We start from the raw sequence: 14,275 nt of genomic DNA, 5'->3' as shown, positions 1-14,275 counted from the left end.
AACCAACAGGCTTAATTTTGAGTGTGTCTCAGTATTGGTATTCAATGGTCGAGCAAGTCCGGATGGAATGAGTGAGCATTAATGTCAGTTTGGTATCTACTCATCCATGGTTAGAGGCAAAGCACACACCAAGAGACCCTTACTTTTTTGCACCATTCTGGTCAGGTGAACTTGAACTAAGAAAGTGTAATACAACTTGAATTACTCACTACCTAGACACCTCTTTAGTCACTATACTTTGGACCACTTAGACACATCTTATGTGCAGCTACATACATCTTAGTCTTCAGGAATGTGTGTATCCTCTAGACAAGGGAACATAAAACCTGGAAACTCAGCCTCAACTCTGTGTGGCTGGTGACACTGTTTCCTGTTTCTCTGACTATCCATGCTTGAAAGTAGACTCTTTTACTGTTCTTGGAAAACTAGGTAGGTCAACCTACTAACCTGACCAGCCATCCTGTTGGGTCATGCCCTGTTCCATTTAGACAGGAAATACAAATGGGACCAAGGAACTAAAGATGAGTTCAGAAGCAAGGACAGAACTAACTACCCCCAAAGTCCTGTGAGACAAGACCATGTGGGGTTGAGCTTGGCAGTTGTGCCACACAGCTGAAGAGTGTCAACTAAGGGAGCTGACAGACAGAACATAGATATCTTCTCTGAAAGTTCTGTGACATGAGGGGAGCTACACCATGCCGGCCCTCTGGGTTCTATTGTTTTGTGATATTGTGTAGGTGTCCAGCTGGTTTGCATAATTGAAAAAAAAACAACTCTTGTTAACTGCTTTCTAACTTGAACCAGATCAGACAGGTTAGTTGTTTTCTTGAAGATGTGCCCCAGCTCTGGCAGCTGCTCCTACAGTCTTCTTGGCCCTTTCTTTTTTTTTCTCTGCCACCATTTTCCCTATTTCCCGTAGTCCCTGTGAAAAATTTTGTTAGAGGAAGAAATCCCAGGAGCATTTGTTTAAAAAAGGAAAGATCTATGTTACAAAAGTTGAAAACAAAGAGAGAAGAGTATACATAGGGTTTGGAATCAGAAATCTGTACACCCAAATCTTGGCTCTGCTTCCTCTCCATGGAGTAAATGTGTATGGGTCAGGGAGAGGGTTGATCGTTCTGTGGTTAACTCATCATAGACACCCAGTAAATGAATAATCTTATTTTTGAAAATATTAGAAATGTAGCCAAAGAGGTTGAAATGAATGTGACACACCTCATTGCAAAGGGGAATAAAGGAATTCTACTAAAAGAAGAAATGAAAGGATTTGGTTTATGTATAAAGCTAAGAGCAGTGAGACAGTTTCGTGATTCTGAAGAGGAATAGGAAAGACAAGAGCCAGTAAAGGAGAAGAGTCCCTTCCAAGGTGTTCCCAATTACCAGAGAGCTAAGGAAGATAGCAAGGGATAAGAAAGGTTATCAATCAGTGGTGCAACTTCCATTCACTCTCAAGAAAGGCAACAGGATACTCTTTCTATAACAGTGATTCTCAACCTTCCTAATGCTGCGACCCTTTAATACAGTTCCTCACGTTGTAGTGACCCACAACCACAAAATTATTTCCTTGCTGTTTCATAACTGTTATTCTACTACTGTTGTGACCCCAAACGGTCACCACTCACAGGTTGAGAACCACTGTTCTTTAAGGACTTGCCAGTCCAAAAGCACACGCCAAGTTCACCAGACCCTATCTACACTACATCCTGCTTCTTCTTTTATTTGATATTTGTAAGAATTTGGTCTAGGATCCATACCAAATGGTATCATTTCCAAGCTTTTCTCGCGGTCTGAAGACAAAATGTGTATGTAAATACATTTTTGATCCATGCTTTAACTACAGGGGTTCCTTCAGTTTGCCAATTCACATCTACAAGTTTCTCATTTCTGTGTCCATTTGCAAATTTCATCGCATCAGCATATTCTGAGACAATAAGGGAGAATATTTTCATTTCTTCAACAATGTAGGACATGGCAGTTAAATTATGAAAAACTGGTGTCCATGCTTGTAGAAGGTCAATGATAAAGGCTTTTATTTATGAATAACTTAAGATTGGTCCAGTACGGTAGGGATATGAAAACAGTATAGAACTCCTGTATATAAGCATTTAAGCATCATATGCAGAGACTATAGAGAAAAGCACATATGAAGTGTATATTTGTGTACTACTTCTGAAGTTGTTGGTTGAAAAGAGTTTCTGAAGATACAGAGAAAAAAATCTGGAAGTTGAAGAACCTGAATACTCAGATCTGTAGTCAGTCGATGAAAACTGACACATGCACATATTTGTGACTAACAGTTTTCCATGTTTTGGCAAGGCCACTGAGTTCATTCTCGGACAAATGTGAAAATAAAAGAGGACAATTTTAATGTTGGAGTAGAGTAGTCACCCTTCATAGTTGGGGGGACTAACGAATGTGAGGAAAGAGGAATGTGTAGAGAGTATATAGCAACCATATGGAATAAATGCCCAAACTCAATCCAGGAATGTCTGCACACATCTTGTTAGTGCTCAGATCTCAAGTTAGAGCATTTTGGGAGAGACTCTACTTTGTCAGTTTACATAGATCTCTAGGATTGCTCCTTATTCTGGAAGCTTTTGCCAGGTTCTTCTGGGAAAGCCTTTGGGCAATGTAGATAGTCCATTAATTCTTTTAACTATTAACTCCTTCATTTCCTTCCTACAGAGAATAAGTGACTTGTTGCAGAACCTCAGACTCTTACCTTTCTTAGAGTATGTCATTTAATTGCCAAAAAGCAAAGTCTGGTACTTAAGCACTGAATTTTGGCACAAGTAACATCCTTTATTTGGAGGATGAGTTACAGGAGAAGTGAACACAATACTCAATACTTGTCTGCCATCTGAAACTCTAGCTACACAATGGTCCCCTTTTCCCTTCCACATTACCTTAGTTGGAGCTATAAGCACTAATTGGCTACTGCTATATCTTTTAAGTATGTTTGCTTCTGGTCTGAACCCATCCTATCCCATTCTAGTCTCATTTCAGAGGCTGGAGCAAGTTTTAAATTTAAACTTGTTTGTATACATTTCAGTTTAAAATGCTCATGAGACTTTCCTTTAGCAATCAAACCCAAACTTTTATTTTATGAACTGGAAAAAAAGCCTGGGACTACTGAGTTACTTCCCCAGACCTTAAATTGCTGAAAAAATCCTGAGGTTCTGCTAAGTTGCTCACATTGGCCTTAAATTTGTAATCCTCCTGTCTCAGAGTCTCAAGTGCTGAGACTACAGGCGTATTCCACTACCCTAGATCCCCCCCTAAATGTCTTAGTGGGTCACACAAAAGACCCACCAAAATCTTGCTCACAGTCTTCAGCTGTATTTGTTTGCACATCCCTTCTGTGACCCTTCCCTTGAGCAATTGTGAGCTGCTTGCACGTTGGAAACACACTGTATTCTTTCACACTTTGTCGTCTTCTGGTGCAATTCGAATGCCTGGAGTACGCTTTCTCCCCTCCGTGCTTAGCTCGTTTCTATTTATTTTCTTAAACATAGCTTTATTGATATGAACTAATTTAAAACCCACTGTGGATTATAGTTAGCTATAGAGTTTGCCACAGTTATCATGACTTAATGCCAGAATAACTCTGACTCCAAAACAAAGCTCCCAACCATTAGCAAAAACATCCCACTTCCTTCCACCTCTCCCCTCCTCTAGGCTCTGACAGCCACGAGTCTACCTTCAGCCTCTCGACATTTACCTCATCCAGATTCAGTTTTCAAAATGCTCAGGTGTTGCTTCTTGTTTACTTCCAAGGCCTCTTATTTCAAATTCTGTCCTTTGGGCTCTAATAATATCCTATGCAGGCAGGCCTTTATCCACATATGTACTTTACTTAATCCTTGCTTTCCTCCCCCCAGGAAGTAATGTATTTATTTCTCAAGTCTAAATATCTAATCTTTGCCTCTCTCATAGGTGGTGTTCCATGGCTATTGTCTAATGGTATGAATGGCAGATAGGAAAGCTTCTCAAGGAGTAAATGAAAGATAACTGAATAAAGACAGTCAGTGGGTTCCCAAGTGGTCATTGTTCACCTCATTGGAGCAGGAATAATCTCAGCAACCTCTACAATGGTGCAGCTTCTGTGTTCTGCGTCTTCCATTGATGAGTGTGCTGTTAAAACTAGGGAAATGTTATCATAAGTGGTGGAGAGGAGGTATATACTCAGGGGATATCCATGATATAGAAGTTTAAGCCATATCTGTGGGACTAACCCCAATATTCTTAGACTATCTTTTTATTCTATCTTTTTAAACTCTGTTTTACTCCACTATACACCTCTGAGACACTCCCCCCTGTTTTAATAACATACTTCAGAATATCTTTCTAGCAATGTAGGTCCTATGATTAAAGAATAATTCAGCATGAGAAAGCAGAGCATGTCATGGAAAACCATTTAATTATCACATTTTGATGTGACACCTTTCTTTCTTTTTTTCATATTAAAAGTGCTCATTAGCAGGAGGATAGAAAACAGCTTGAAATTGCAGTGGAACACCGAGATGTTAAAAACTCAGCCATCTCATTTCTCTCATGTTCTTGACTGGGGACAGATTGGGGTTGTACATTGATGGTGTTCACAATTACTTAGAATTAATTTGTGTCTCTCTGCATTTTGCTCTGTCCTCAGTATTTAAATCTTTTATCTTTGTCTCCATTCCAGATCTTCCACTATTTTGAATTCTCTCTTCTGCTCCATTTTTGTCCATTCGAGCTTTTCTTTACAATTTACTTTCTGCTGCTCCTCTAATTGATGTCATTCTGCTTCCTTACGGTCTCCTTCCTTCTGTGGTTTCTTCTTTCTGTTGTTTCCTGCTTTCTGTTTCTTTCCTGCTGTTGTTGTCACCCAGGACATGGTAGTAAAGGAAGAGGAGGTGAATAAGAAATGGTGGAGACTTGTAGTGGGTCTGTCGTACATCAGTCTCATTCAACTGACTCCAAAGTAGATATATCCTAGCCCAAAGTGCTCATATTTCTTCCCCTTAATGGAAGGCACATGCGTTCTCTGTATCTTATCTTTCTTACCACAAAATTTAAAGTCAAATAATGCTTTCTCAAACAGCCTCCCAGAGATGTGAGGATCAAACCTGGTGATTAAAATGAAAAAGTTTTGAAAGGAAATAGATCCCTGTTACTGAGAAGCACTGGGCGGGGTGGGGGTTATTGATGCCTTGCCCTGTGCTGGGCCACATTAACTGAGGATGGCAGTTCCTAGGGCATTTGAAGAGTGTGTTTCTTTTCACTTTGGTTTAAGTCTATCAAATAGTTTGCTTGACTTTGTACCTTGTTTGAATGCTCGTAGTGTCTTAGGAGGAGAAAGAAGCTGCTCTTTTATATGCTGTTGGTTTTCATTCTTTCCCTTTCTCTTGCCTTGGGTTAGCAAATGGAACTTCCAGCAGTCAGCTGTCAACACCCAAATCGAAGCAGTCTCCTATCTCTACACCCACAAGTCCAGGAAGTCTGCGGAAGCACAAGGTATTATGTCTCTTATACCTTACTAAACCCCTTTGCACTCAGAGTTTCTTAAAAGGCTGCATAGAGATTTGCTCACCCACTGTACTTCAACAGCATATTTTGAAGTCAGAACTCACCTTTGTTGACTCCATTAAGTTGAAGTCCCAAGAATTCCAGCAGAGAACAAGCCTTGAGTCAGTTTTATTGATTTCTCTAACCCTCACTTTTAACATTTTTCAGTTACATTTTAGCATTTCATCCAAAGGGGTGCCAAGATCTCAAATATTTATTCTGAAGTAACGATAGAAAGCAAACCACAGGCACTTGCCCCACCAATTCCAACATCTAGCAAAGGGGATGCTGAGGGTGCCTTATGTCATTAGGCACCAGCCAATGGATGTAGTATAAATATAGTAGTTAAAAGTTGCACTGAGTTGGGGCTGGAGAGATGGCCCAGTAGTTAAGAGTATGTACTGCTATTCTAGACGACTAGGTTCAGTTCCCAGTACCCATACCACGTGGTTCACAACTAATTCTAGTTCTGGGGGATCTTATGCCCTCTTCTAGCTTGCACACATGTGATGAACATGCTTATGCTCAGACACAAACAAACATTACAAGTTTTTAAAGGTTGCAGTGAGTTACTCTCTTCAGATTTGCAGGATATCAATGAACAAATGGAGCCTAGTTTTACTGTGTGCATTCTTCATTACTAGGAAGATTCATGTGCAGTGTATGCAGAAAGCAAACAAATATTTTACCAATGGCCTTGGGCACCATTTTGAACTCTGAACTCTATATGTGTTCTGTGGTACAGGAAAGTACACACACACACACACACACACACACACACACACAGTGTAACTTTAAAAAATTTCATAGCATACCACTATCTGATAAGTCTTGTCATTATCTTTCTTTACAGCATGCTTTTAGTTTCCTGTTTAATTTGCATGCCCTTTTGCATGCCCTGTTTTTGATAATGCCCATTCCTTCCCTTTAATGACCCCTTTTATTTCTTGTATTGATCCTGACAAGAACCTTTGGATAATCCTTCTTGACCTACTGGATTTCAGAATATGCTCAACTGTCTCTGTAGTCTGTGTTACTGGGAGATTGTAAGCTGGATAAAAAGCACTTTACAGTCAGTTTTTGGTTATTTGCTAAGTAGCAAAATTTGTTAATATATGCATTACAAGATGGAAACAACCTGTCTCCAATATTTCAGTGTCATGAAGATCCTTCTAGACTACATTGCTTCTTAGTGTACCTTCACCCTATGCCTTTCTGCAACTATCTTCCTTTCTGGGAAGTGTACTCTCCACCAACACTTTCCATTGACCTTTCCCAGAGTTCCAGATGCAGCTTGGGCTGCATTTTCTCTGCACACTTGTACCCCTCAGCCTTTTGACTGTCAAGTAACCCAGTTCATTTAGGTTGAGGACCCATTCTTTGTAAAGCCTTCAGGTGAGTTTTGACATTATCAAATTTGTTTCTCCTGGTTGGACTTGTAGACACTTGTGACGTTTATTTTTTCACACAGTTCTGTAAACAAATTTAGTCACTGAAGAACTAGACAAAGCTCATGCATGGCAGCATTGTCAGAGCTGGTACTGTTATTTTCTCTGTAGAGTTCTCAGTGTATTGTATTTTTAAGATTAATTTTTCTTAAGACAGAAAAACAAGCACAGGTTAATAAATTATACCATATTTTTCTAGTTAAACCTTCAAATTAAATATACATTTAGATTCTGATATAATATTACTTTAAAAATATTTTCTACCTCATCAAACTTAAAGATAAATTGTAATAATAAAGACTCTGTATTCTTTTTATGCACATTTATCAGTAATTTCTGTTTTGCTCCAATTACCTTGTTTCCTGTGCTCTCTTTTTATTTCTGTTCATGTATAAGAACACATATAACCTTTACTTTTTGCCATTTGTCTGAGTCATTTGAGATTAAGTTGCAAGTAGCATGCCCTATTACACTGAAAAATCCAATGTGTTTCCTAAGGACAAAAATGGTTTATAACCCTGGCACAATTTTCAACATCATGAAATTTAATCAACAAAGTCATAAAACTATTATAGTCTGTATTCAAATTTTATCAATTGCCTCAGTGACATTCTTTTTCTGCTCCAGGATCTAATCTAGGATCAAATATTACATTTATCTGGCTGTATTCTTTTAGTATTTTTTGATCTGGAAAGGTTCCTGCGATTTTATCTTTAAGTACAGTACATTCTAGAAATGAAGATGTACATCCCTTTCTGTGCATTTTATCAGGAAGCAATGGCCTCACATTTACATGGCCAAAAATGGAGATTGAGCTGATTTTTTGGAATAAGCTAAAAGCTGGTTGTGACCTTGATTTAGTTCTTCCAAATCTTAGGTCCGAGCTTTGCCTCTGTCCTTTCACTCTGCTTGCTACCTGAGCTTTAGAATCACCAATCTCCCTGGGCAGTGGCCAGAGCAGATCTCATGTGAACTTCTGTCCAAGTGGACCTGAAAGGTGTGAGTCATGGTGGAGACAGGAAGCAGGTGGCCAAGGCAATCTCTTTCCTCCTATGCAATTGGAAACAATCTTGAAGTCTTAGCATCCCCTTGGTAACTTTTGATTGCTGTGCTGGGGCTCTAAGCTGTAATCAGATGCTTGGCTTCTCTTAGGCAGCTCATGGAGAATCCTCTTTAATGCAGCTGCAATGGGGTTAGCCAAAGTCCGCATACTCAAGTGCTGCAATATGGACACACAGTACATCTTAAGGTAGTTAATGAGAACAACATTTCATTTTATATTTCTATACTGCTTTAACCTTTCACAAGCCTTGTTCCCACTTATCCTTGAACTATCCCTGTGAAAGACAAAGGACAGATAGATAGACTTCCCATTTTACAGATGAGAGCAAAAGTTAAGAGATTAATGACAGCCTCAGTATGATTTAACAAATATTTATTGAAGACTGCTTTTGGAGCTAATACCTGGTAAAAGATGTTTAAAAATACAGAAACATAGAAAAACTCTTTGATTTAATTAAAATAATTTTCAGATTAGTGATTTCACCCACAATACTAAACTTGAAGAATTTTCTGCAAAATGGCGATGAAAATATATCTGACCCAGTGCCTGAACATATAACTAACATCATTTAAATATACACTTACTTCTATTTGCCATCCTAGGAGTGGTCAGAAAGACAGTTTGATGAACAAAGTAGGGGCCTGATCCTGAGATCACAGGCACAATTCACTCGAATGTATGTGGCTTTGGATAACATAAGGAAAAACACAAAACAGGGTGGGAAGGACATTTGATGGGGACCCAAGCAAAGTGGGAACTGGCAAAGACTTCACACAGGTGATGTCTAACTGGGGTCTTGAAGGCTAGATAAGCTTTGAAAAGCCTGACAAGGAGGCAAACCGACACACAAGCTTTAAAACATCAGTAAGAGCAATGCTATCCCACCGAGAAAGCACAGGGTGTGTTGGAACAATAGCAAGCTTAACTAGAAGCTAGGTTTCCCCAAAGTCCTTCCTGATTTCTCTTGGACTATAAGCTCCTTGGACCAAAGACCAACTTTTTGTTTTCTCTAATGCACTAGTATTGCCAGCACAGCTGTATTTGTTACAAACATTTTGTTCTGTAGGGCTCCAAGGGACTAAGCAAATGAATTTCAGGTGCAAATTATTTGTATTGTTAAGCAATATGTGTGTTTCTGTATTTCTACATATCAATCAACAAAAACAGAATGCTGAGGTAATTACTTTTCCTGAACATTGTTCTTCCCTTACAAAAACCCCCAGGCTTAGAATATAAAATGAATTAATAGAGGTATGGAAGCAGTTCATACCTAGTTTATGCCTATGGATTCTCTTTATGGCCTAAATCTTTACTCGTTCTAAGTCACAGAAATTTCAAGTAGAGTTTTCACAATTCTACCCCTTAGATTAATCACAGACTCAAATTAAAAGCCTGTGATTTTCAGAATAGTTTTTTTGAAGGCATGACCCATCTTTATGCTGTCTAAAACAGAAGCAATGGAGACTGAAAGTTATAAATATGCTCTGAGTAGAAACACAGGAAAAAGCTATGAAGGAAATGGGAAGATATAGATCAAAAGATATAAAGTAGTAGATAAATTGGATGAATAAATATGCAGCTCTAACATACAAAGTATACCGTAGCTAAAAGCTATGATGGCAATACAAATATTAGAAAACTATTAAACTTAAAGCAAATTTGTTACTAGGGAAAAATAAAATTTCTGATGGTGAAAGGAAGGGCCAATGCTTCCTGAAAATGTATTTATAAATACATGTTGGCCCCTTAAGAACATTGCATCAGTATATGTGAAACAGAATGTGATGGAATTAAAATAGGTACCCCAACTATATTAACTGAAAATTTCAATACCTCTAATTGAATAATGAATATAATCATGAGATAGAAGGCCAATAAGTAAGTCCTTAGGGTCTTGGGAAGGACTACAAGATATTTCTCTGTCCTAGTTCTAAAATTTTATGAACTATGAGTCCAATAACTGCATTTTGTTTTTTTTCAATTGTGTTAAAAGGCAAGACATGAGATGGATACTGAAAGGCAGTGATATTTCTCAGGAAATACATAAAACCTATGATTTTTTGTAGGGCCATTGGATACTTTTACCCCAGTGAAGCCCTGGGCTTCAACAGTCAGCTCAACATTCAATTGTTTAATTGCTATCTTAATACAATCTAGATTAATACCAGCTTTATTTAAATTCTGTCTAAAATTTTTGCTACAGGGTAGCACCATTTCTTTCCCCTTCTTTTGGCCTCTTACAAACATACCAATTATGTCTTTATACACAAAATGTCCATCAACACATTTTTGTAATTACCAGATCGTACAGTTGTCATATGAAATAAACCAGACACAGAAAGAAAACTAGTGCATGATCTCACTTAGGTGTGGAATTGTTTTAAAGAAAAAAAATCAAATATCTAGAGATGGAGAACAGAACAGAGCTTACCAGAGGGACTAGAGGGGTGGAGAAAATGGGACGTGCATATCATCAGATATAACATAATAGACAAGCTATATGAACAAATATACAAATCTAATCTACAAAGTGGCTGAATTTAATAAAACTACTATGAAGGAAGTTTATTTAGTTGCCCTTCTTATACAGGAAAAGAACTGTATGATTCCATAGATATTTGCTTCTCTATAATAACTATTTTTTATTATTTATATGTATCCCATAATCTCATGTTGTAAAAGTCAAATATATATATGATAAAATATAAATACATTTTCAATCAACATTAAAAGAAAAGAATTATAAAATTTAGTGTATACAGTCTCTGGAATGTATTTGCAAAGTTGCCCTATTGATTTTTTATTAGTGGGTCTGAATTATTATCATAGCTCCTTGAGTGACTCTCTTTAATGTTTATTATAGGACAAGTATGCCAGTGGTGAACTCTGTGTCCATGTTTGGTTGGGGATGCCTGCATTTATTTCTTATAGTAAAAATTTGGATTCGAAAGGATTTTCTGAAATGTTTTGAGTAAGATTTTGTTGTTGATGATCTATGTGAATGTTGGGTCATGATTTTAACAATCTACCAGGTGGTTGATGACCGTACTTTAGCCTTTAATTGCTGCTTGCACAAGGCTTCAAAGTCATCTGGGGCTGACAGATTAGGACCATCTCAGATTTTTACTGAGCGTGCACTCAGACACCAACTTGTAGCTGGCCACTTGGATTCCCAGGAATATATGTTAGAGAGTTTCAAAGTTCTTCATGGACTGCTAATTTTTACAGCTTTTCCTCGTAGGGTTTTTAGACATTTTATTTACCCCAGCTTTTACCCCTGGACACACTCACACTTTATGGAAAGCCATTATTTTTGAGACAGGGTGTCACAATGTAGCCCTGGCTACCTAGCACCTGCTGTAAAGATCAGTCAGCCCTCAAACTCAGGAATATCTGCCTACCTCTGCCTCTCAAGTGCTGGGGTTAAAGGCATGCATCATGACACCAAACTTGGCTATGAAATAATTTTAAACAATTGTATTGATTAATGCTTCTTGAAAATGCTGACTGTAGCAAGTGTTCTACCTGAATCAAATCAAATAAAGGAGAACTCTGTGAGAAGGCGTTTCCAGAAGGCTCCTACTCAGGTCAACATGACAATTCTTTGGAAATAAGACATTGCTGATTCTCCCAACACAACTGTGTTACTCAGTGGCTCTTAGGTTGCAGTTTTGATGAATGTTGGGGGTTGCTGGTTTTCAAAGATACTGTGGAGTTTGGCAGAGGGAAAATGAAAACAGAGCAAGCCAGGACATCAAAAATCTTAGTAGTCTTATTTAAACTCAGTAATTTTTCTTGAATAAATGCTTCTTGTTTTGTTATAAGCCTTTCATTCATTTCCAGAGTTCTGAAAAAGTTGATTTTGAAAGTGTTATAATATTTATGAAGGATCAAAATTTCAGAGTCCCATGACACCGTTCTGTGAGTCTGCATCTCAAAGATGCTTTTGTCCATGAGCAATTTTCACTGTAGGCATGCGCTTGAGAACTAAATCCAGTTGCAGATTCAGTTCTATTGTCCATTGCTTTGCTTCAGTCCAATTTGATAAGGGGTTTTTGTACTTCTTTTGCTTCCTCCGCTTTGTAATTCTTACATGCACACACCCACAATCAAATGAGAATATACCAACCTGCAGGACATTAACTTTTAGGGGAAGTTGAGTAAGGAACATATTGATATAATATAGGGCTACCTCTTCCTACACCTTTAAAGCTCCTTGTGGATGTATTAATCATTTTAAAGTAAAAACTAGAAAAATGGTATTTCAAACAACTGAAACCACTTCAAATCTCCAGGTACCGAGTACAGGAGAGTTAACTTTGTGTCTTCTCTTCTTACAGGACTTGTACCTGCCGCTGTCATTGGATGACTCCGATTCACTTGGCGACTCCATGTGAACGATGATAGGCTATAAAAACCTATCATTATAGCAGAATACTTTCGCTCAAGTGACCAACAAGGCTATTGGTGCTTAAACATTTTTGTTGTTGTTGTTGTTGTTGTTGTTTTTCAAAACACTCTGTAGTACATAGGGTTTATTTTCTTGTGACTTCTCCTCTGGGCCACTAATTCACAATTACCAATTATAGGAAATAGATTGATAACCATCCTTTTGAGTGACTTTCCAGAGCTGCCAAATGTGCTAGTCCATGACCTTTCTACTGAATGCTTAGGGGCCTTTGTATTTTCCCCACTCAATTTGTTCAGATAGTAGTCTTTCTTATGTGGAAGGCTGTTTATATACATATCACTTAAAATATTTGTGTGTGTGGGAAACATTCATATGCAGATCTGAACGTGAAAAACCTAAGTGTCCCTTGCCTCTGTATCTTCAAAATGCTGGAGGATCTCAGGAGGGTGGCAAGTCAGATCCTTGGCCTCGCTTGCTCTTTGCTCTTAATTGAGCCTCCAGTGTATTGTCTAGCACTAATCCTGTCTGTCAAGGAGGAGAAACACCAGCTACTTATAATGTGACACCATGTGCTTAGGGCTATTGTATAGGGCTAGCTGAAAGAGATGAGGCAGAATTGGGTGGAAAACTGCCCAAATTTCAGTAGGATTTATAAAGCACAGTGGATTCCTGGTCAACTCCTCTATTGGGGAAATTTGGAATCAATAAATAATTGATGAGTTTGGGCAAGTGATGTCACATATATGGTTCCTCCAGGAGGCTTTCCAACAAAGTTAGTACATGAATAGTATGGTATCCATCTAGCTCTGTTCTATTGAATGCCTTGTAAACAACCAACCCTACAAACACTGTGAGATTTTGTTTTCAGGTCTGACACCTTTTGGTCGCTTTTTATAGCAAGAAACCATATCCTTTTTATAAAAACTCAAGTCTGTATTTCAGGAGCAAAACTCTTCAGGCTCCTTTTTTATAAACTGGTGATTTTTTTCCTTTGTCTAAAAAACACAAGCAGAAAATTTACTAAAAAAAATGCAGAAGAATACTGTAGTTTAGAAATCACGCTGTCACTGCCAAACAGAAAACTCCAGGAGAAAACACAATGACTAGAGGCCAATTCAATAGAATCAGTCTTTTGATACCTTTTTAACAGTTACACTTACAGTAATAATTTCAATGTGGACCAGACATCCTAATTATATTTTAAATGAAATGTTATGGCATATTTTAAGTAACTCTTTTTTATCGATAATCCTAATATTTCATACTGAAGATACAGAGACGTTTCACATGTCTTTAACATTGGAAAGGATTTCTCTTTATTATGGATTAATCACTTGAAATAACTCTCAGTCTTTGAGGTTTATAACACTGATTTTTGTCTGTAATCATAGCCCATAATAGCCAAGACAACTAAATTTAGGTGAAAGCCATGCATGCCAACTCTGTGTTTGATTTTAATAGATAGGAAGATTTCCTTTATTTCTTTGTAATTGTTTGATCAGTTAGTTTGAAAGAAGCATCGTTCAAAGCCATGATGTTTGGCTTCTGAACGATACGCAGTAGTCCCTCCATTCTAAGTAGAATGCGTGTGGGGTTCCTGTGTGTGTGTGTGTGTGTGTGTGTGTGTGTGTGTGTGTGTGTGTAGGCTGTTTCATAATTAGGAAATACTGCAGGACAACTCAACATGGATTGATGGCGACTTGGTGGTATTGCTGATGTGCAGGGGAAAATAGGATGGGCGGGGTAGCTAGAGAGCCCCTTGATAATTTTCAGATGTCCTTAACTACAAGATTACAAGAAACATTG

General features: G+C 38.0%; 1 protein-coding gene across 4 annotated transcripts in view; it reads left to right on the top strand.

The window, feature by feature from the left end:
- Window positions 1–12,534, top strand: part of Dcx (doublecortin) — a 78,614-nt gene extending 66,080 nt beyond the window's left edge. For all 4 annotated transcript variants that reach the window (XM_059251125.1, XM_059251124.1, XM_059251123.1 and 1 more), the window contains exons 6-7: window positions 5,402–5,496; window positions 12,399–12,534. In XM_059251125.1, the coding sequence (XP_059107108.1) occupies window positions 5,402–5,496; window positions 12,399–12,455 (152 nt within the window). In that variant the 3' untranslated portion in view covers window positions 12,456–12,534. The remainder of the gene's footprint in view (window positions 1–5,401; window positions 5,497–12,398) is intronic.
- The last annotated feature ends 1,741 nt before the right edge of the window (window positions 12,535–14,275 follow it).

The sequence above is a fragment of the Peromyscus eremicus genome, chromosome X (assembly GCF_949786415.1).
Source record: "Peromyscus eremicus chromosome X, PerEre_H2_v1, whole genome shotgun sequence".
NCBI lineage: Eukaryota > Metazoa > Chordata > Mammalia > Rodentia > Cricetidae > Peromyscus > Peromyscus eremicus.
The sequence above is the reverse complement of the archived record's forward strand: the minus strand, read 5'-3'. Positions and strand labels throughout refer to the sequence as shown.